Source organism: Miniopterus natalensis, chromosome 6, assembly GCF_054644295.1.
Source record: "Miniopterus natalensis isolate mMinNat1 chromosome 6, mMinNat1.hap1, whole genome shotgun sequence".
Lineage (NCBI taxonomy): Eukaryota > Metazoa > Chordata > Mammalia > Chiroptera > Miniopteridae > Miniopterus > Miniopterus natalensis.
This window is the reverse complement of record NC_142086.1, coordinates 2,602,758-2,623,657: the sequence shown is the minus strand read 5'-3', so window position 1 is coordinate 2,623,657 and position 20,900 is coordinate 2,602,758. Positions and strand designations below refer to the sequence as shown.

Genomic DNA, 20,900 nt, shown 5'->3' with positions numbered 1-20,900 from the left:
GCCTACCCCTTGATCCCTGAAGCTGGACTTCCTCCCAAATCTGACCTTGAATCAGACTTATGGGTACTAAACTGGCCTTCACACCAATGCTCGACCAGCCCCCTAGCGCCAACCTCATCAAGTGGCATTCCTTGGACTGGAGAGCCTGTGCCCATGCTAGCCTAGTGAGGCTGGCGAGCCCTTGTCCTGTCAGCTGCCCCTGGCCTGGTCTGCCCTCCCTGCTGGGAGACCCAGGTTTCCATTGAGCCCACCATCACACCCAGCAAACTTTGTACCCACAGGATACATGGTCTTCTCCCAGGAGCCCTGGCCTTGTAGCCCATGGACAATGGGCATCCTAAGTCCCATGCACACTGTCTTGCATTATCATGACAGAGACCCAGGGATGACTGGGTCTGGTCAAATCCAGGACACCAGAAAGCCCAGGTCAAAAATGGGAGTCATCAGAGTCAAGAGTCCAGGCCCAACTATGCCAGACCCATTCTGCACATGGGGCACGGCCCAGCACATCTCTGGGCCTCAGCACCCTTGTCGGGACTACTAAACATGGCAACAGTAACAGGGTCACGCACCATCATAAACTCTTGACAAGCATCCTGTCATCCATCCTCACAGGGAGTGAGGTGGAGAGCAGAATTCTGTGTTTGACAAAGTCTCCAAGAAGGACCATGACTTGCTGAGGAGAATGGTGGAGCTGGGATTCCAACCAGGCCTACTGGACTCCAAAGGCCAAGAGTTAACCTTGATGCCAGGGCCACATCTGGGGCTTTCATTCCCAATCCTTGAAGTGCCCAGTACAGGGCCTCAGGGGCCCCAGAGGGTCCACACAGCCGCAGAAAAGCCAGGCTAGTGTCTCTGGAACCCTCCTGGGCACCTGGTCCCCAGCGGTGAAGGAAAGATGTGTGAACACCTGCAGAAGTGGCTGCCAGGGCTTTCATGGCATCAGCCCCAGGGCTGCTAGGCCCAGATCTCCAAAGAACATCTGCTGACTCACTGGACACCTTGATTAGGCTCCTGCTGGCCCACAGGCACAAAGAAGGCTAATGGCCATGAGTCCAGGAGATAGTCCTAGATAGGGTGACAGAGGCTGAATATGGCAGCTGACACAACCACCACAGCACAGGGAGGACACAGGAGGGAGGAGACCCCATGGACGCTGAACAATGACAGATCCAGGACCTGGCTGCTGACGCTCAGGCAGGAGCGAATGCAGGCTCAAGGCTCCACACTGGTACCTGGAGCTCCCCCATACACACTGCCTATGGCTTCTGGGGACCAGTGCCAGGGAAGGATAGAGAGGGTAAGGGCACAGGCCTGGTCAGCCCCCAAAGAACTCGTGGTCATTCATTCAGTCATTTGCTAGTGACTCTTCCAGGACAAGTCCAGGGCCAGGCACTGAGAATACAGACAGAAAAGACAGCGCTAGCCTGAAGGGGTGGATTAGGCAGCTGGGAAACATTTATGAATGGGTTCTCCTTGCTAGTCATACGCTGTTCCCTGAGGACGCGAGAGTGGCGCAGGTGAGTGGGATGGAGGAAGGATGAACACAAGCAAAGGTAAGTGAATGGACAGATAAGTTAAAGGTTTGCAACCAGGTGGATGGTGAATATATGAGTACATGGACGAACAGGCAGATGGACAGATGGATGAACTGATGGGTAGGTGAATGGGTGGGTGGGTAAATGAATGTGTGGGTGAGTGGGTAGGTGAATGGGTAAGCAGATGGGTGAGGTAGATGAATGGATGGATGAATGGGTGTGAGAATGGAGGGATGAGGGGATGGTGGATGAATGGCGTAGTGAATGGAGAAATAGATGGCGAAGTAGACCAGAGAATGGGCGGGGGGGGGGTGTGAGATGATGGAGGGATAGAAGAGTGGATGGGAGGGTGGGTGAGAGTGGAAGGGTGATAGGTAGTAGACAGTTGGTGGTTCAGTGGGTGAAGTGGGAGTACTTGGAAAACTGAATACCATCTTGGAAATGTCAGGCCTGAGCCCACTGTCAGAAACCACAGAGGAACTCTGTCTAGAGCAGAACTTGTACCTCACGCTACAGATGGCCGTGGACCAGGGTCCCCACAGAAGCCCAGGGTCATCCAGCTTTGGCTAGAGGCACCAATAGCTCTCTACCCCTCACCCAACCATCCCATACACCCTGGCCCAGGGTGAGGAAACACCCACCTCTCTGTGGTGCAGCCTCAGGCTCTGGAGGCTGGCGGACCTCGGGCACGATGAGGGGGTCTTCACCCTCACAGCAGGAGAGCATGACATGGTTGCAGGGATAGCCCAGGTTGGGGTTGGACTCGCATGACTGGCCCTCGGCCCGCACACGGAGCCCCAGGCCGCAGCAGTCACAGCATTGCTGGAGGGAGACACGCAGTCACTGCTACACCTTGGCCCTCAGAGCCCAACTGCCTTCCCCTGGGTCTGTGAGCCCACAGGACTCACTGAGGGTCCCCAGGAAGCAGCCTGGGTCAGGCTCAGCAGAGGGGCTGATAAATAAATTAATCTTGTCTTGTTTCTTCTGTACAGTATGTGCTCTCCAAGGGTAGAGGAGTCGCTTGTCTCCATTTCCCAGGTCTGGCTCAGAGTAGGACTAATGCAGGTCTTTTGAAATAATTAATCAATGGCCTCTATGAAAAGACTACAAATTTGCCCCAGCCACATCTGCTACCAGACCCTGTTTTTGCTAGCACACTAATTTTGGTTAGGCCAGCTAAAAGACAGCATGTTCCAAGGTCCTGCAGTTGAGATAGAGGTCACCAGGTCAAGCTTTCAGGAGAGCTTTTAACTGGGGCTGACCCAGCTTGGAAGCACCTCCTTTTCACACAGTGCACCTCCTTTCTAGACAAGACATGGTGGCTGGAGTTCTAGCAACCATCTTGGGACATGGGCTGACCTTCAAGATGGAAGCTACGAACTGAAGACGACTGAGCAGAAAAGCAGAAGCCAGCGAGGCTGAAGGTACTGTGTGGATACACCCTGTCCTAGACTGTCCCCCCTAAACCCTTTGGCTGTTTAAACTACCGTGGTTAACTGACACTCCCAACTGTGTCTTCTTCCCGGTGGCCCTGCCTCTGCAGCGGTGGTGCCATTCCTCCCGTCAAGAAAGACTATTCTCCAACCTCCTGGTCGCACCTCATGGCTTGCTTTGGCCAACAGGATGAGACAGAAGTGGCAATGTGCCAGTTTTGAGTCTAGGCCTCAAAAAGTCTTGCACACTTGTACTCCCTGTGCAGAAGCCCTGCCCACCACTAACTAAACAAGCCGAGGCTAGCCTGCTAGAAGCCACGAGACCACACAGAGAAAAGTCATCCCAGCTGCAGCTATCCTAAATCATAAAGTGCCAGCAGAGCCATCAGCAGGCATCAGACTCATAAGTGAGCTCTGCCAAGATCCGCTGAGCATGGCCTAGGTCAGCAAAACTACCCTGACTCATGAGATAAGCCAGTCATAAGTCAAGACCCACCATGTACTTCATAAATACTTAGTTTGCCTTACTTCTGATCCTCACAACCACGCCATGAGACATATATCACTATCCCCATTTTGTAGACAGACAAGCTGGGGCTCAAAAGAGGCTGGACCAGGGTCAAACATACAGACAAAATGAAATTGGAAACTTTTCTGTCACCAAAGTCCTTTCCCTAATCTCAATTGCTTTTAGGAAAAATCAACCCAACATGATAAAAACTAAAGTCAAAATCATTTTCCAAGTGCCACCTTCCTCCAAAGGTGCCTGTTACAGTCATCCAGGCCTGTGACACTTCTTTGACTCCTCACACGCCTCTCCCCTAAATATCTCTTTTGGTGATGCCCCTGAAACTGTCCGCTGCCCTAGTCTGCCGTCCTCTGCTGCACAGCAGCCAGGTGTGGATCTCCAATGTCTGTTTTCCCTTCTCCCCCATTTTCAGTGAGCACGTGAGCTCTCCAGAATAAAGACTACATTTCTCAGCAGCCCTCAAGCTAGGTGTGGCCACTGGACTAAGTTCTAGCTCATGTGCTGTTAGTGGAAGTATGTCTGTCTTCAAAAGAGGGGCTCTTCTCACACCAGCAGCATTAGTGGACACAGCAGCATTAGTCACAACAGCCAAGATGTCAAAGCCACCCAACGTCCATCAACAGAATGGATGAACAAAATGCGCTCTATACATGTACGAGAAGGATATTCAACTTGAAAAGGAAGGAAATCTTGGCACATGTAACAATATGGATGAACCTGGAGGATATTACGTTCAGTGAAATAAGCCAGTCACAGCAAGACAAGTACTGTGATTCCTTTTTGTTTAACCCTCACCTAAGGATATTTTTTCCATTGCTTTTCAGAGAGAGTGGAAAGGAGAGAGAGAGAAAAAAATCAATGTGGGAGAGACACAACTATTGGTTGCCTCCCGCATGCGCTCTGACTGGGGCCGGGATCAAGCCTGCAACTGAGGTACGTACTCTTGACCAGGAATTGAACCTGGGACCCTTCAATCCTCAGGCCGACGCTCTAACCACTGAGCCAAACCAGTTAGGGCTGTGATTCCACTTTTATGAGATACCCAGAGTAGTCAAATTCATAGAGACAAAAGTAGAATGGTGGTAGCCAGGGACAGGGGAGAATGGGGAGTTATTGCTTAATGGGGACAGTTTCAGTTGGGAAGATGGCGAGTTCTGGGGAGGGATGGTGGGGGTGGCCCCACAATAATGTGAGTGCATTTAATGCCACTGAACTACACACTAAAAAGTAATTATAACAGTCAATTTTACATTATGTGTATTTGGCACAATTAAAAATAATTTAAAGCAGGAGGGGGGCTCCTTCCCCCTTCCCACTTCCTCCTGCCTGCTGCCTGGAGCTCAAGAAGCCATCCTGGGCCAGGAGGCAGCATATGACAGTTTGTGGGCAACAAGACAGCACGAGCCTGTGCCCTGAAGACCACAGAGCCACTCGCTCCTTCAATTCTGGCCTGGCTGCCTGCACCCTCCAGCATACGACAGAATAAGCAATGTTTCGGGAGTTTCCCATTACTTGTAGCCAAACTGACGCCTTGTCACTGGCCCTGCCACCTGGGGCCAGCGTGAGTCCTAGCACAGTGACCCTCTTCTGTAAATCCCTCCCAGGCCCTGCACACCGCGGCCTGAAGCCCGAAATGTCTCATGGCAGGAGTTACTGTCCTTAATGCAAGAGCAAGAGGGTCCTGGCAGTCTGCCCCCACTGCACCTCAGGCCTTCCGAACCCCCTTCCCACATGCTCTTGCTCACACAGTTCCCTCCGCTAGAAGTGCCCTCCTCTTCTCTCTGCCCAGGACCGCCTGGTGAGGTTTTACTCCGTTCTGATTACACTGTCCGTGGAGAAGAGCCCCCTCAATGAATGGTCTCCACAATTGCAGAAGGAACCCAGATAATATCCTTCAAAACTCTCCATGTCTCCTACCTCACTCAGAGCAAACCACCATCCTTGTAATAATGGACAGGGTCTGCCCCATCACTCTGTGGCCTCCTGCTCCCTCCTCATTCACTGCACTCCAGCCACACAGGCTCCTTGCAGCTGGTCACACATGCCAAGCATATGCCAGCCTCAGGACCTTTGCACTTTCTGTTCCTTCTGCCTAGAAGATACCTCCCACAGAAGTCCACACAGCTCACCCCTCTCCTCCTCCAGGGTTTTACTCAAACATCCCCTTCTCGTTGAGACCATCTCCAGCCACTGTTTGCTGAAACTCCAGATCCACCCCCTCCCTGACAGAGCTTACTCTTGTCCTCTCTTCAGTGTTTCCTCCCCGGCACCATCACCTTCTAATACACCACACACAAACATACTTACCTCGGTTTCCCTCTGTCTCCCTGACTAGAATGAAGACCCAGAGAGGGCGGGGAATTTTGTGTGTCACTCATTTCTGCATCCCTCATGCCTAACACGGGGCCTGGCCTACACTGCTGCTCAGTAAATACTTTGTGAATTAGGGGCCTGGCCTACACTGCTGCTCAGTAAATACTTTGTGAATTAGGGGCCTGGCCTACACTGCTGCTCAGTAAATATTTTGTGAATTAGGGGCAGCAGAGTAACTGGTGATGTTCTGTATGCAGACGAGGAGACCCCTGACCCAGGTGTGAGGGTCGCCCTCACTGTGGAGCCCCGTAAGGGCGCCCAAACCCCAGCCCTCAAGGACCCTCAGGCCCAAGCCACTAAGGCTCCAGCCAGACTTGCCTTGTACAAGGAAGTGCCGCAGGTGTCGTTGTCCTCAGGCCCGCAGGCCTCGCCCTCCTTGGCCCCCGCGACGCCGGCCATGCAGCTCTTCTCCTTTAGGTAGGACACACAGCAGTACTTCTGGGCTGTCCTGCAACAGAAGAGCCCTCAGCCCTCCTGTTGGCCGCCATCCTCCCAGGGAAGACACTGAGGCTCAGAGAAGGGAAGCCACAGGGCAGGACAGCGCTGCTGGCGGGCGCACCGGCAAGGCCAGCACATCCCGAGCCACATGGGCCGCTTTCCTCTTAACCAAGACGTTAGTCCTGGGCCCCACTGGTCTTAGTGCTATGTGTCCCTGACCAATGAGAAAGGGGAACTGCACTCCCAACCCCCCACAGGGCCGAGAACGAGAGGAGGACCCAATCCCGGGTGGGCCTAGAGGAGACGAGCTGACAGGGTCCCTGGGCAAGCCTCCCAATCTCGTAGGGTTGCCCTGGGCAGAGGCAGCTGATGAGCCAGCAGCATGAGGATAGAGCCAGGACACAGAGGCAGGGTCATGGGGAGCAGGGTTCGGCCCCATGTAAGGAAAAGCAGGTCCCAGTGAGCATATCCAGGGACAGAACTGTCTGGCCAGGAAGCAGTGAGTTTCCCATCTCGAAGAATGCAAGCATGCACGGGCTACTCCGCTCAAAACTCCAAGGACGTGACTGGCGCATGCCCTAACTCCTAAACGGCCCCAAGCCGGTGGGACAACAGAGGGAAAGGAAAGGGGCAGGTTAGCATTTGAATCTCTCTAAAGGAGGCCCGGTGGGCTAGACACAGGAAACATGGGGTCTAATCCTGGCCATGCTCCCATCGAGCTGTATGGCTTTGGATGAATCACATCACCTCTCTGAACCTTGTCTTCCTGGTCTGGAGAAAGGGGCAGGTTGGAAAAGATGATGTCGCTAGAAAAGAGAAATGGTGAGTGGCTGAAGAAGACATCCTCCAGGCCTGCACAGGGGAGGCACCAGTGTAATGATGCCACTGCTGACACCAGAGTCAGAGGAAGCAGAAGACGACGGTGAAAGGCAGCAAAGGAGAGAGAGGACCGAGTGCGCCAGCTCGGAGCCGAGCAGTGTGACCTGCGTGGGTGGAGCACTGCCCAGAGTCAGAGAAGCACACGATCACTCCTGGGTGCCAACGGCCCTTTCACATTGCTCCAAACTGCACCCTACTTAGATTATGCGCATCAGGCCCACTCTGAATCTATGTGGCCAGTTCACTTTGGGGTCCAGTCTTGGGCTCTCTGCACTTGCAGGAAGCCTCACCCGCTGGGCCACAGCTGCCATATCCAATCTCCCTTGTGCACCTGGAAGCAGGTGAACCATGTGCTCACTTTCCAATGTCAGGGCCTGGGGTCCAAGGCAAGCAGGGACCTGGAGAAGGTGAATGGGCAGCTCTGTCTGCTCCAGGGTGCCCGCCCTACCTGCAGACGTCACCCTCAGCGCCACTCTCAGGGATTTCCAGGCACTCGTCGTTGTCAATGGCCCACTGCTGTCCAGCTGCGCAGCAAGTCTCGATCAGGTCCTTCGTGGAGACTGTGGGTGGCAACACAGGCAGTCACCACCTACTGGAGGCATGTAGCTCCAAGATGTCTAAAGTCACCAAGTAGAGCAGATGCTGCTGGTGCCTGCCCACACCCCCATTACCGGGTAGGTAACTGCTCTGCATGTTGGCTGCCAGCAAACAACCGCAATGGAGAAATGCCTGGGAGGTTAAGTTGGCCCCACTGAGGTGGGGACTGGGAGGAACCAAGCCAGTTGGTGACTAGCACAGAGCACAAAGGGGACAGCCCTGTGGGGCCACTCATGCTTGAGCTCCCTGTGGGGTCAGGAGCATTGTCCAGCTGTTTCCCTGCACCTCCCGAACCACCACATGCACAAGGACCCAACTCAGGCTCTGTTCCAAGGAGCCCAACCTAAGATCCAGCACAGGACATGATGTAAGATGCAGCTGCAGCAGCAAGGGGAGGTTACAACTCAGGTGAGTTCACGTAAGAGGTTAACGGAGAAAATCTCTCTGACTGGAGAGGGTGGGAGGAGTCCCGGGCAGGGAAACTCTCAAAACTCAAAGGCACAGACAGACCGGTTGTGCACTAAGGAATGGATGACTCCGACCACCTCAAAGTTAAAATTCTCTATATAACAGAGACCTCCATGAACAAGTCTAGCAGACTGCTGACAAGTTAGGAGGCTTTTTTTTTTTAACCCTCACCCAAGGATATTTTTTCCACTGCTTTTCAGAGAGAGTGGAAGGGGGAGAGAGAGAAACATCCATCTGAGAGAGACACGTTGATCAGTTGCCTCCCGCACAGGCCCTAACTGGTGCCAGGAATCGAGCCTCCAACCGAGGCATGTGCCCTTGACAGGAATCGAACCTGGAACCCTTCAGCCCCCAGGCCAATGCTCTAACCACTGAGCCAAGCTGGTTAGGGCTAGGAGACATTTTTGGAATGTCTACAACTGACAAAGAATTGCTACTGAGAAAATATAATAACCTCCTGAAAGTTAACAAGAAAAAAACAACCCCAACATAAAATACCTTGAACTAAAAAAATCAGAACAAGCAGTTAATGTGCCTGGGCTGTCAGTGGGGACTGGCAGCCAGTCTGGAGGGAGACCTGGCACAACTCGCAGTGCAGTGTGCACATCAATGGGACCTGGCAGCTCTCCTCTGGGGTACATCCCCGGAGCCTTGCCAGGCCGACCACGCAGCAGCACAGGACAGGCACTGGAGCGCTGCTGCAGAAGGAGGAAGCTGGGAAGCTCACGCTGGAGGACAGGGAGAAGGGAAGTGCAGACTTCCCCGTGCAGGACTCCACCTCTGTCAGAAACAGCAGACTAGATACACCCACAACAACACGGAGCAGCAAGGGACAGAGCAGCGGGGAACAGGAAAAGCAAGTGAGAGTCATCATACAGATTTAAAATATTGTACACAAAGTAACAATACACCCTTTGCAAGAACACATAAAATTAAAAAAAGAAAATCCACAAATGAAACAGAAGAGAACTGCTGCCTATAATGGGACAGAGGAATGGCAATAGGGACAGGAAATAAAAGGGAATAAAATACATAAATAAAACAAGAGAGAATCTTGCAAAGATGATAAGGTATAAGGTGCTAGAAAGTGAGTAAACTGACCCAACCATTTCTGAGGTCTGAAAACAAAGCTCATCTAGAATACCTATCTGGAGGGGCTGCAGGGTGTAATGGAATAGCTTCAAGCCTGGATCCACATCTGAGTGCTACTGTGTGTAGCTTTTCTCCTCCCTAAAGACTCAGTGTCCTTCTCTGTTATAGGGACCTCATGCCTGCACAGCTGCTGAAGACTACAAGAACCTCTAAATATACAGAAACAGCTCACAGAACCTGGCACGGCAGAGGAACAGATGCACCAGGAGACGTCAGCATCTTACAAGGCTCTAGAAGCAGAGTGCGAGCTCACTAGAATCATCAGCTTTATCTGCTAAATGAGCGATTCAAGCCCTTGAACTTTTCTAAGTTTCCATTACCTTCTGTAAAACAGAGAAAATAAGCTTCAGTAACAACTTGAGAGCTGTTCTAAGGCACTAGAAGGAACGAAAAGAATTCTTGACAAATGGTATCTACCAGAAACAAGTCATAACATCACAATCAATATTTAAACATTAGACACAGGCCCCACTGAAGTCAAAAATACAACAAAAATGCCTACTGACACTGCTACCATTTAGCAGTTTCCTACAGATGCCAGCAAATGCAATAAAACAAGGCATGAAGAGGCAGTAAAAATATTAGAAAGATAGAGATGACAGTCATTAGTTGTAGATGCTATGAGTTCATCTTCCCAGAAAATCCAAGTGAATAGAAATTAACACAATATTAAAATGGATACAAATTTTTCATTATTATTATTACTATTATTATTTGGTGGCCAAAAATAAAATCAACATATTCAAATTAGTGGCCTTCCTACACACCAGCAGCAATTAAATAAAAAATATAGTAGAGGAGACTTGACTCAGGTTGATGAACACAAAATATAATATACAGATGATGTATTATAGAACTGTACACCTGAAACCTATATAATTTTATTAACCAAGTTACCCAAATAAATTCAATTAAAAAAAGACAGTAGGAAAAAAATCCCATTCAAACCAAAAACAATGCTAGAAATATATCTATAGTAAACATGCTAAATCTACATGAAGAAAAAAATTATCAAGTAGGTGTAACAGTATATTTTATTAAAAATATATACTATGTGTCTGGATGTGAGGATTCAATAACCTTAAAGATGTCAATTCTCCTCAATTTATCATTTCAATGCAATCCTGACATCCCAACATACTTTGTCATAAAATTTGTCAAGCTGATTCTAAAATTTATCCAAAAAAGGAAATGTTTAAGAATACCCACGAAAATTCTCAGCTGGTCTGCCCAAGGCCCTCTGAGGGCCAACCCTAGTCCCCAGGTGAGGCCCTGTTTCCTCTCCAATAAGATGAAAGAAACTACCCTGAACCAGGAGAACTCACCAAACTGCAGGCACAAGTGCGCACTGGTGGGAAAGGAACAGCTCCTGGAAAGAAGGTAGTTCACAGAACAGCTACAGCAGGTGACAAAAATGTCAGTCCTCCCTAAAGGAGTTAGGGGGAAACACTGTCTCTGGCACTGAAGAGGTTACTGTGCTCACAAACAGGAATCCTGTGCCCCTTTACCAACCCCACGGTCAGGCGTCTCTGGCAGCGAACTTTCACCACGACAGGCCCTGCCGAGGCAAAGCGGCCGACACCAGTGCCGGTCAGCCGCTCAGACCAGCGTGGGGCGGTCTGACCAGCTTAAGGAGTGGGCGAAGCTCTGTCCCAGCGCGCCGTGGGTGGAAAGGCGCCCGCTACCGAAGAGGAGGAGGAAGTCCCAGGTCTTGGGAGAATTCGGATGAGGCCAAGGCAGCAAACTGAACCAGCCAACTTCCGAAGAAGGTTAACTTGAAAAAGTCACTGGAGCTGCTACTTTACATGGACTGCTTTCCCACATTTTGCTTAGGGATCTGACAAAGTCTAGATCTCTAATTTTTTAAGAAGGGGAAGAAGGAGGAGAAGAAGAGGAAGAAGAGGAAGAAGGAGGAGGAAGAAGAGGAAGAAGGGGAAGAAGGAGGAAGAAGAAGGGGAAGAAGGGGAAGAAGGGGAAGAAGGAGAAAGAAGGAGGAAGAAGGGGAAGAAGGAGGAAGAAGAAGGGGAAGAAGGAGGAGAAGAAGAGGAAGAAGAGGAAGAAGGAGGAGGAAGAAGAGGAAGAAGGGGAAGAAGGAGGAAGAAGAAGGGGAAGAAGGGGAAGAAGGAGAAAGAAGGAGGAAGAAGGGGAAGAAGGAGGAAGAAGAAGGGGAAGAAGGGGAAGAAGGAGGAGGAAGAAGGGGAAGGAGAAAGAAGGAGGAGGAAGAAGGGGAAGAAGAAGGGGAAGAAGGAGGAAGAAGAAGGGGAAGAAGGGGAAGAAGGAGGAGGAAGAAGGGGAAGAAGGGGAAGAAGGAGGAGGAAGAAGGGGAAGAAGGGGAAGAAGGAGGAGGAAGAAGGGGAAGAAGGAGGAGGAAGAAGGGGAAGAAGGAGGAGGAAGGGGAAGAAGGAAGAGGAAGGAGGAAGAAGGAGGAGGAGGAAGAAGGAGGAAGAAGAAGGGGAAGAAGGGGGAAAAGGAGGAAGGAGGAGGAGGAAGAAGGGGAAGAAGGAAGAGGAAGGAGGAAGAAGGAGGAGGAAGAAGGGGAGGAAGAAGGAGGAAGAAGGGGAAGAAGGAGGAGGAAGAAGGGGGAGGAAGAAGGGGAAGAAGGGGAAGAAGGAAGAAGGAGGAGGACGAAGGAGGAGGAAGGAGGAGGAAGAAGAAGGAGGAAGAAGGAGGAAGAAGGGGAAGAGGAAGGAAGAAGGAGGAGGAGGAGGAGGAAGGAGGAAGAAGAAGGAGGAGGAGAGGAAGGAGAAGAGGAGGAAGGAAGGAGAAGAGGAAAGAGAAGAGGAAGAAGAGGGAGGAGGAGGAGGAGGAGGAAGAAGGAGAAGGAAACCCAAGAAAGTCTCTGAGAAGAATAAACTTTAAAGTTCCAGTAATTAAAACAAAGAGGAAAGAGGGACAAGCAGAGCTCAGAAACACAACTGTGCGCGTGGGAACCCAGGGAGTTCAAACTCAGGGGGAGAGGTCTCTCCAGGTGATGCTGGGGCCTCCCTCACGCTGGCCAGGAAAATCAACTCCAGTTCTACGAAGGCAGTGTCAGAAGGAAACCCAGGAAAAGAACCAGGCCTTGGCTGGCAGGGCTTCATGGCTGGAGCGTCGGCCATGCACCAGAGGGTCGTGGGTTCAGTTCCAATCGGGCACGTGCCTGGGTCGCAGGTTTGATTCCTGCCCCCTCACTGGGGTGCCTGCGGGAGGCAGCCAATCCAGGTGTCTCTCACATTGATGTTTCCCCCTCTCCCTCTCTCTCTCTCTTCCTCCCTCCCCCCTCCCTTCCACTCTCTAAAAAAATCAATGGAAAAATATCCTCACTCCTCAGGTGAGGAGAAAAATAAATAAAAAGGAAATAATTTTAGGATAAAGAGAGCCTTCTTCCAAAATAAAATCCACAGAAGAATAAAATTGGACCATTATCTCACACCATATACAAAAATTAACTCAAAATGGATTAAATATGTAAGTGTAAGACCTAAAACTATACAACTCCTAGAAAAAAACATAGGAGAAATCTCAACTTTAAGTGGTCTTAGTAACAATTTTTTGGTAATGGCACCAAAAGCACAAGCAACTAAAGAAAAAAATCAACAAGTGGGACTACATCAAATTACAAAGCTTCCTGCCTGGCCGGCGTGGCTCAGTGGTTGAACATCAACCTAGGATCACTGTCCAGTTCCCAGTTAGGGCACATGCCCGGGTTGTGGGCTCGATACTCAGTGGGGGGGTGCAGGAGGCAGCCGATCAATGACAACTCTCTCATCACTGATGTTTCTATCTCTCTCTCCCTCTCCCTTCTTCTCTCTGAAACCAGTAAAGATATATTTTTTAAAAAATTACAAAGCTTTGCACAGCAAAGGGAACCATCGACAAAATGAAAAGGCAACCTGGAAAATGGGAGAACATATTTAGAAGTCATATATCTGATAAGGGGTTAATATCCAAAATATGTAAGGGACTCAATAGCAAAAAAAACCCAAAAACATTTATTGAAAAATGGGCAAAAGACCTAATAGACATTTTTATAAAGAAGACATACAAATAGCCAACAGATACATGAAAAGGTGCTCAACATCACAGATCATCGGGGAGATGCAAATCAACACCACAATGAGGTATCAGCTCACACCTGTCAGAATGGCTCCATCAATAAATCAACAAAGGGCAAGCGCTGGGAGGGTGTGGAGAAAAGGGAACCCTGTGCACTGCTGGTGGGAATGCAGACTGGGGCAGCCATTATAAAAAACAGTACCGAGGTTCCTCAAAAACTTAAAAATAGAACTACCAGCAATTCCAATTCTAGGTATACATCCAAAGGAAATGAGAACACTATCATGAAAATACACCTGCACCTCCCATGCTCGCTGCATCATTATTTACAACAGCCAAGGAGGCGTGGAAATCCCTTGAGTCCACCAACAGATGAACGAGCGAACGAGGAAAGTGTGGCAAATGTACAATGAAATCGCGTCCCCCACACAGCGGGGGAAACCTGTCTCTCGAGACAGCATGGATGGGCCAAGCGGGCATTGTGCTAAGTGAAATAAGCCAGTCAGAGAAAGACAAATACTACTGTGGAACCTAAAGTAGTCAGGCTGGTGGAAACAGAGCGGAGACGGGGGGGCGCGTTGGCCAAAGAGAACAAACTTCTAGTTGTAAGATAAACAAGTTCTGGGGATCTAATGTACAGCATGGTGACTACATTTAACAATACTGTTTTATATACTTGAAAGTTGCTAAGAGAGTAGATCTACTCTTAAGTGTTCTCACCACAGGGGGAAAAAATGGTAACTACTGGAGGTGATGAAGGTGCTAACTAGCCTTATTAATCGTATCTATAAAATCATTACATCATACACCTTAGACATACATAATGTTCTGTGTCAATTATAGCTGGAGAAAAAAAGAAATAAAATCTACACATGAGCCCTGACTGGTGCGGCTCAGTGGTCAGAGCGTCAGCAGGCGCAGTGATGGGTTGTCGGTTTGTTTCCTGGTCAAGAGCACGTACCTGGGTTGCAGGTTCGCTCCCCAGCCCAAGTCGGGGCGAGTGCGTGTGGGAGACAACCAATGGATGTGTCTCTCACATCGATGTTTCTCTCCCCCTCTGTCCCTTCCTCTCTCTCTCTAAAAATCAATGGAAAATATATCCTTGGGTGAGGGTTAACCACAGCAACAAAATCAACGCAGGAAAAGTGAAAACCTTAATGCAACTGACTACATTCAAGTGTAAAACACCCACGTGGCGAGAAAGCACATCCAGCGACCCCATTGCTCTCTATCACTCACTGACTGTAAGCCCCTGGCATTTGTCACTACATGATAAATGAGCTCTTTCAGTTGCCAGTTTCCGCCTCTGCAATCTGCTTAAACCTGGGGTATCATTCATCTGGGCAGGGCCCTGGCACAGACCACGGGCTCACCGAGTGTTTGCTGAATGAGTCAGTAACACCCTGGGCAGCTGAGAATTCTGCTTCAGATGGCAGGATGGGGCTCACCACGGGAGCGCAACAGCACAGGGCTGCTGCCCGAGCGGGCGAGTCTCAGTGCACACTGAGAGTGACACCACCACTCCGTGCTTAATCCTGTCCAATTACCCTCTGGACACAGGGAGTCTCACCTTTGTTTGGATACTTCTGGTGATGGAGGGCTCACTGCACCCAGGCAGCTTGTCCCTTTTCTGCAGAGCTCAGGCTCACAGCACCCTTTCTGTTACTGGCCTGAGCTCTTTTTCCCTAGCCTTCTCCCACACTGTCTCACAGAGAGGTTAGGATATCGCAACAGACCCCTGGGTCTTAGCCAGGCAACATGGATGGGTGTCCTATCAGGACCACAGTCATAGCTGAAATGAAGTGGGTGCCATGGGTGCCAGCAAAGAGCCAGGCACGGGCCCAAGCACTCTGATTCTCAGTTAACATGAGTGAGTACTGTTGTTATGCCTACGTGACAGGTCAGGTAGGGAGTTCAAAGCCCCAAGCCTGGGCTGCCCCACCGCTGCTGTGCAGGTAAGTTGATGCGGCTGGTCATCCTCTCTGCCCAACTGACCATCACCAGCCTGAAAGGTGGTTCTGCTTCCTATGGAATAAATGGTGTGTGCTCCTGCCCACCCCTTGACAGATGGCAGGTTTCATCCTGTTCTGGGCAGACTGCCCACCATTCTCTCCTGGCCTTTCCCATCCTGGCTTCCCTCCTTTTCAAAGGAACTCAGGGTCCAAGAGCTCTATGCTGGGAGGACCACCCATTTGGAGCAGAAGGGAATTAGTTACAGGGCCAAGCATGGGACTGCCTGGTACCATGTGGTCTATAGGACGCAGGGCGAGGCAAAGCCCGACAAGACGTGCACCCCTATGTCCTGTTCAAAAGACCCGCCCCTTCCCAGCCCAGTGCCCCAAGGCTCAGCTCCAAGGTCCTCTCCTCCAGGCTCCTTCTCTGACCACCCTTCTGAGGTCCCCCAGCCCTCCCACTCTCTGTCTAGTTCTTTTTAAGTTCCTGGGCACCAACCTCTGTCACCTACACCCTGGCCCTGGCTGATTCATCCAGTCCCTGAGCTCCAAACGCCTTCACCTCGCCCCTTGTGCACATCACCACCAGCCAAGGAACTATCACATCTCCTGGTGTTCCCAGGGCCAGAATCTGTTCCACAACTGACTTTTGCCAAACCTCTCTGAGTTTCCATTTCCTCGCCTATACAATGGGTAGATGACCTCTGCCTGCAGTTTGCAAAGTTGGGAGGTGAGAAGATTCAGTGTCTGGCAAACAACAGGTGCTCAGTAAACAGCACCTCTCTGCCCACTAGCACACTGGAGGGGCTTGGTGACTACTCTCCAGTTAGTGAAAACAAAGGAAGAGACCAATAAAATGCATAGCTAGGACAATCATTAAAAGTAGAAGTGGGTGGAGCTTTCAGCAATCCCTCCCTACCTTTCCTGCTTTCCTCTGGGTTCTGGGAGACTCCATTTCTGTCTACTCTTCCACTTTGCCTGAGCTCAGGCCAAAGGGGACCGTGTCCTCCCTTGCTAGTCAGTTATTCAGAGCTTTGTGCACTCAGAGGCAGGGCCATCTCCAGCTGAAGTCCTCTCTGGCCTCCTGGGATTAAGGGTGGCACGGCCGGCACCCTCTGGCTTCAGAACCACAGCCATGTCGGCCGCACAGAACCAGGGCTCAGGCCCCGCCGGCATGCAGAGTGCACAACCTGGGCCTGGCAGGAACCCTGCCCACGACATCCCTGAGGAGCAGAGGGAGGAGCCCCCTTTAGAAAACAATTTACCACCATCAGGTAAAGCAGAAGATACACACAGCCAATAGCGCAGCAACTGCCTTCTGAGGTACATATCCAGGAGAAGCAGGTGCCCAGGATCTCCACCCGGAGACCAGACAGTAGCCCAAACCAGAAAAAAACTCAGTGCCTATGGACAGGAGAAAGGGTAACTCAGTGTGGCATGAACACATGGTGTGAAGAAAGGCACCCCAACGACACAGATGAATCACACAGACGTGACGTGGGGGAAAGAAGCAGATCACAGCAGAGTAATGCCTCCTGCCCTGTATATGAAGCTCAAAGACAGGAAAAAGCAAACAACTACTCAGGTGGTAAAACTCTAAAGAAAAGGAAGGAACTCCTGCCCACAGAGTCGGGACGGCAGGCTCAGGGCCGGCCAGTCACGGCTTCTGTCCCCATGGCTGGTGCCTTCCTGGGTGCTCACTGCAAACACTTCATTCACTGTTCACACAAGTCCACACACTCTTCTACTCACAAATACTTCACAGTAAAAAAATTACTTTAAAAGGTAGTATGATTAGAAAATTCTAAGGCTAAAGACTGAGTCTTTAAAAATGTGCCCCAAAAGTGACGTAGGTCAGATACAAAAAGATAAATATTGTATGATTCTCCTTACATGGGGTAACTTAAAAAGGCAAATTCATAGACACAGAGAGCAGAACAGAGGCTCCCAGGGGCTGGGTGAGGGGAAGGGAAGGGGGTGTTGGTTTAGTGGGGACAGAGTGTCAGTTTGGGAAAATGAAAAACTTCTGTGGATGGATGGTAGTGATGGCTGCACAAGTGTGAACAAACTGAATGCCACTGAACTGGACACTTAAAAACGGTTACATTTTGGCCCTGGCTACTGTAGCTCAGCTGGCCGGGCATCATTCTGGGCACCAAAAGCTTGCTGGTTCGATTCCCGGTCAGGGCACATGTCCAGGTTGTAGGGGGAGTGCAGGAGGCAGCTAATCGATGTTCTGCTCTCACATCGATGCTTCTCTTTCTCCCTCCCTCTCCCTTCCTCTCTCTCTAAAAATCAGTAAAAGTCAATTTTAAGTGGTTATATTTTAACACAATAAAAAGAAAATAATGCATTGCAGTGTTTAAAAAAAATGTGAGCAGCGTTTCTCCTTCTAGACACCTTGGCTGCTGACAGACACCCATGGGCACAACCAGGCATGTTACAGGTGCTTGCTGTAGCCAAATTTGTGAGACCAAAGGTCCAGAAACAACCAAAATCCCATCAATAGGGCAATGATTAAATAACTGATGTTATATCCATCCAATTTTATGCAGGTGTTAAAAAAAAGTTAGATCTTCATGTACTTATATAGGACAATTTCTGAATATACTATGAAGAATTAATAAAGAAAGGCTCAATGCTAAATAACATGTTTATATGCCACTATTTATCTTTTTTTTTAAATATATCTTTATTGATTTCAGAGAGAGGAAAGGAGAGGGAGAGAGAGAGAGACAGAAACATCAATGATGAGAGAGTCATTGATCGAGCCCACAACCCGGGCATGTGCCCTGACCGGGAATCGAACCCCGATCGCCTGGATCCTAGGTCGATGCCCAACCGCTGAGCCACGCCAGCCAGGCCACTATTTATCTTTTTAAAGGGATACGTGGACATACATGGAGTGTTTCTGGAAGGAGACCAAAGGAACTGGTCAAAATGGTTGTCTCTGGGGAGGGAGGAAGCAAACTGGCATTTCACTGTTTCCCCCTTTTGTATTAGTGTGTGTTGCTTATCATATGCAGATGTTGTCCATTCAAGAAGTGCTGTGTTATAAAAAGATCCCGAGACTCAGGAGATGCTAACTTCCTTTGGTCACAGGACAGGTGTCCTAAACAATCCAACCCAGAGGTTGCAACCCTTCTAGATGAACCCCTCTCCCAGACACTAAAGCCCTTAAAAACTGTGGGACTAAGATGTACAAATTGCCAGGTATAAAAATGGTCACAGGGATGTAAAGTCAATATTATTGACGATAGGAAATATAATCAATAATATTGTAATAACTATGTATGGTGCCAGGTGGGTACTAGAATTATCGGGTGATCACTTTGTAGGGTATATAAATGTCTTATCACTGTTATATAGCTGAAATTAATTTAATATTGTATATCAATTATAGTAAGAACCGTGGATTTGGAAATGCTGCAGAAAATTGTCTGCCCTGGCAGAAGGGTGATGAGAAGACCATCTCTGCCAGGCACCCTTGGGACAGGGAGTCTGTGGGCCTGAGCAAACAGCCCAGAGATGCAGCAGCTCAGATGCACCCAGCAGCCTGGCATCCTGGGGGAGGGAGGTGATGAGCGCCTGGAGTCCTTCACAGAGACGGCAGAGCAAAGAAACAGGGAAGACTCCTGAGCTCTGTCCTGCCCCAGGGTCACAGACACAGATGGCTGGCTGAGAAACAGCAGGAGCTGCTGGCCAAGCCAACCCACCAGAACCCATGCAATTCGGCCACTGAGAGATGCTTTCCTCAACTGGTTCCCCTCCCCCATAGGGCAGCCCCAGCCTCCACTGCCCTTTGCAGAACTTCCTTCTCACTTTTCTTCTCTGTGTGGGGTGTTTAGTGACTGCCCACCCCTGCCCAAGTCAGTACCTGGCCCACCTGCTCACCACCCCAGCCTGACCAAGGAGGCACTGAGCCACTCTTGCTGATCGGCTAGATCTCTGCCCTGACAGCCGCCTGCCAGGCCCCAGCTTGCACCCACTGCATCTTCCCTCCAGCTCTAGAGTGTCCCATCCCCACTCACATTATACAGATGAGTAGGCAGCAGCCCAGAGAGGAGGCACAACTTGCCCCAGACCACACACCCCAGCCAGGAACAGTGCAGGATCTATTGCAGGTGTGTGCTCCACAGTGCCTGCTCCTGAGCAGAGCTTCCAAAGAAGCAAGGAAAGTGGTAGGTGGAGGAGAAGGGGGGAGAAAAGGGAAGCTCAGGTCCCTCACTCTGCACCAGTTATCCCAAGGGAAGCCGGGTCCTCACTCCTCAGGATCCTTCCCAAGTCCACTTCTATAGCAGGCTCAACATTCCCCTCCACCCTGCACAGGGCTGGGAGTTGGGGGAACGACAGGCTCTGGTGTCACTGCTTCCGCTACCCAGTGCCACCTGGAACCAAGACTGACCCGGAGCTCTGGAACCAGAGGTGCTGGGTCCCCAGGCAAGAGTGGTTTCCTGCAGGAAACCAGTTAGAAGGCTGGGCCTCCCCCTCCCTGGAGCCTGCAGAGCCCGTTAATGAGGCTCACATGGGGACTTTCCAAACAACCCCAAAAGTTAGGGTAATTATCTTCCTCTTAGAGGGGAGGGAAGGGATAGAACCAAGATAGAAGCTCAGCCAAAGGACAGGCTGTTATCTTTCCATGTGCTCTGCCATGTGGGCGTCCTCATGGCAGGTCCACTGTAGCCCATACCTGGCGAGTTCAACATGTGAAGGACTTTAATGAGGATTCAACACCCCAGAGGTAGTGGTGGATTATGTGTGAATTGTGCTGTGCTGCCTCACCCCTTAGGATGGCAGAAACAGCCGCAATTCTTTGCAGAGGTGGTATTTCCCACTCCCTGAACATGGGCCACCTCATCACTACACTGCTTTGGATGACAGGATATAGCAAATGTGAAACCTGAAGAGACCTTGCAGCTTCTCCTCTCTTTCCAGGGACTCTGCCATGCCATGAACACACCAAGGCTAACCCACTAGAGGATGAGACCACATGGGGCTGAGACAAGACAAGACAAGCCTGGCTCAGGTCAGCAGAGCCCAGCCCAACTGCTGACCCACAGTGATTACAAAACTAACACTAACTACAAGTAATTAGCTAGGAACAGATCTAATTAAAGACATGGATGACTTCTCTCCTCAAAATTATAAAAACACTGCTGAAAGAAATCAAAATCTGAATAAATGGAGGGGTATACCATGTTCATATATTAGAAACTTAATATTAAGATGGCAATTCTCCCAAAGTGATATAGAGGGTCAATATAATATCAATCAAAGATCCTAGCAGGCTTCTTAAATGTAGAAATTGGAAATGCAAATGCCTAGAATAGACAAAATGATCTTTTAAAACAACAAAACTGGAAAGTTCCCACTACCAGGTATCAAAAATTACTACAGAGCTACAGTAAATCAAGACACTATGCAAAGATAGTCAGCTTGACAGAATGAAACAGAAAAGAAGACCCAGAAATAGACCTCTTCCTACATTCCTGAAAAGGTGGCCATG

General features: G+C 50.0%; 1 protein-coding gene across 5 annotated transcripts in view; it reads right to left on the bottom strand.

Moving 5' to 3' along the window:
* The window catches only part of FBLN2 (fibulin 2), an 89,215-nt gene that overhangs the window by 23,803 nt on the left and 44,512 nt on the right, over positions 1-20,900 (bottom strand). For all 5 annotated transcript variants that reach the window (XM_087818045.1, XM_016215653.2, XM_087818047.1 and 2 more), the window contains 3 exons: positions 7,639-7,750; positions 6,192-6,321; positions 2,180-2,360 (listed from right to left, as the gene is read on the bottom strand). In XM_087818045.1, the coding sequence (XP_087674171.1) occupies positions 2,180-2,360; positions 6,192-6,321; positions 7,639-7,750 (423 nt within the window). The remainder of the gene's footprint in view (positions 1-2,179; positions 2,361-6,191; positions 6,322-7,638; positions 7,751-20,900) is intronic.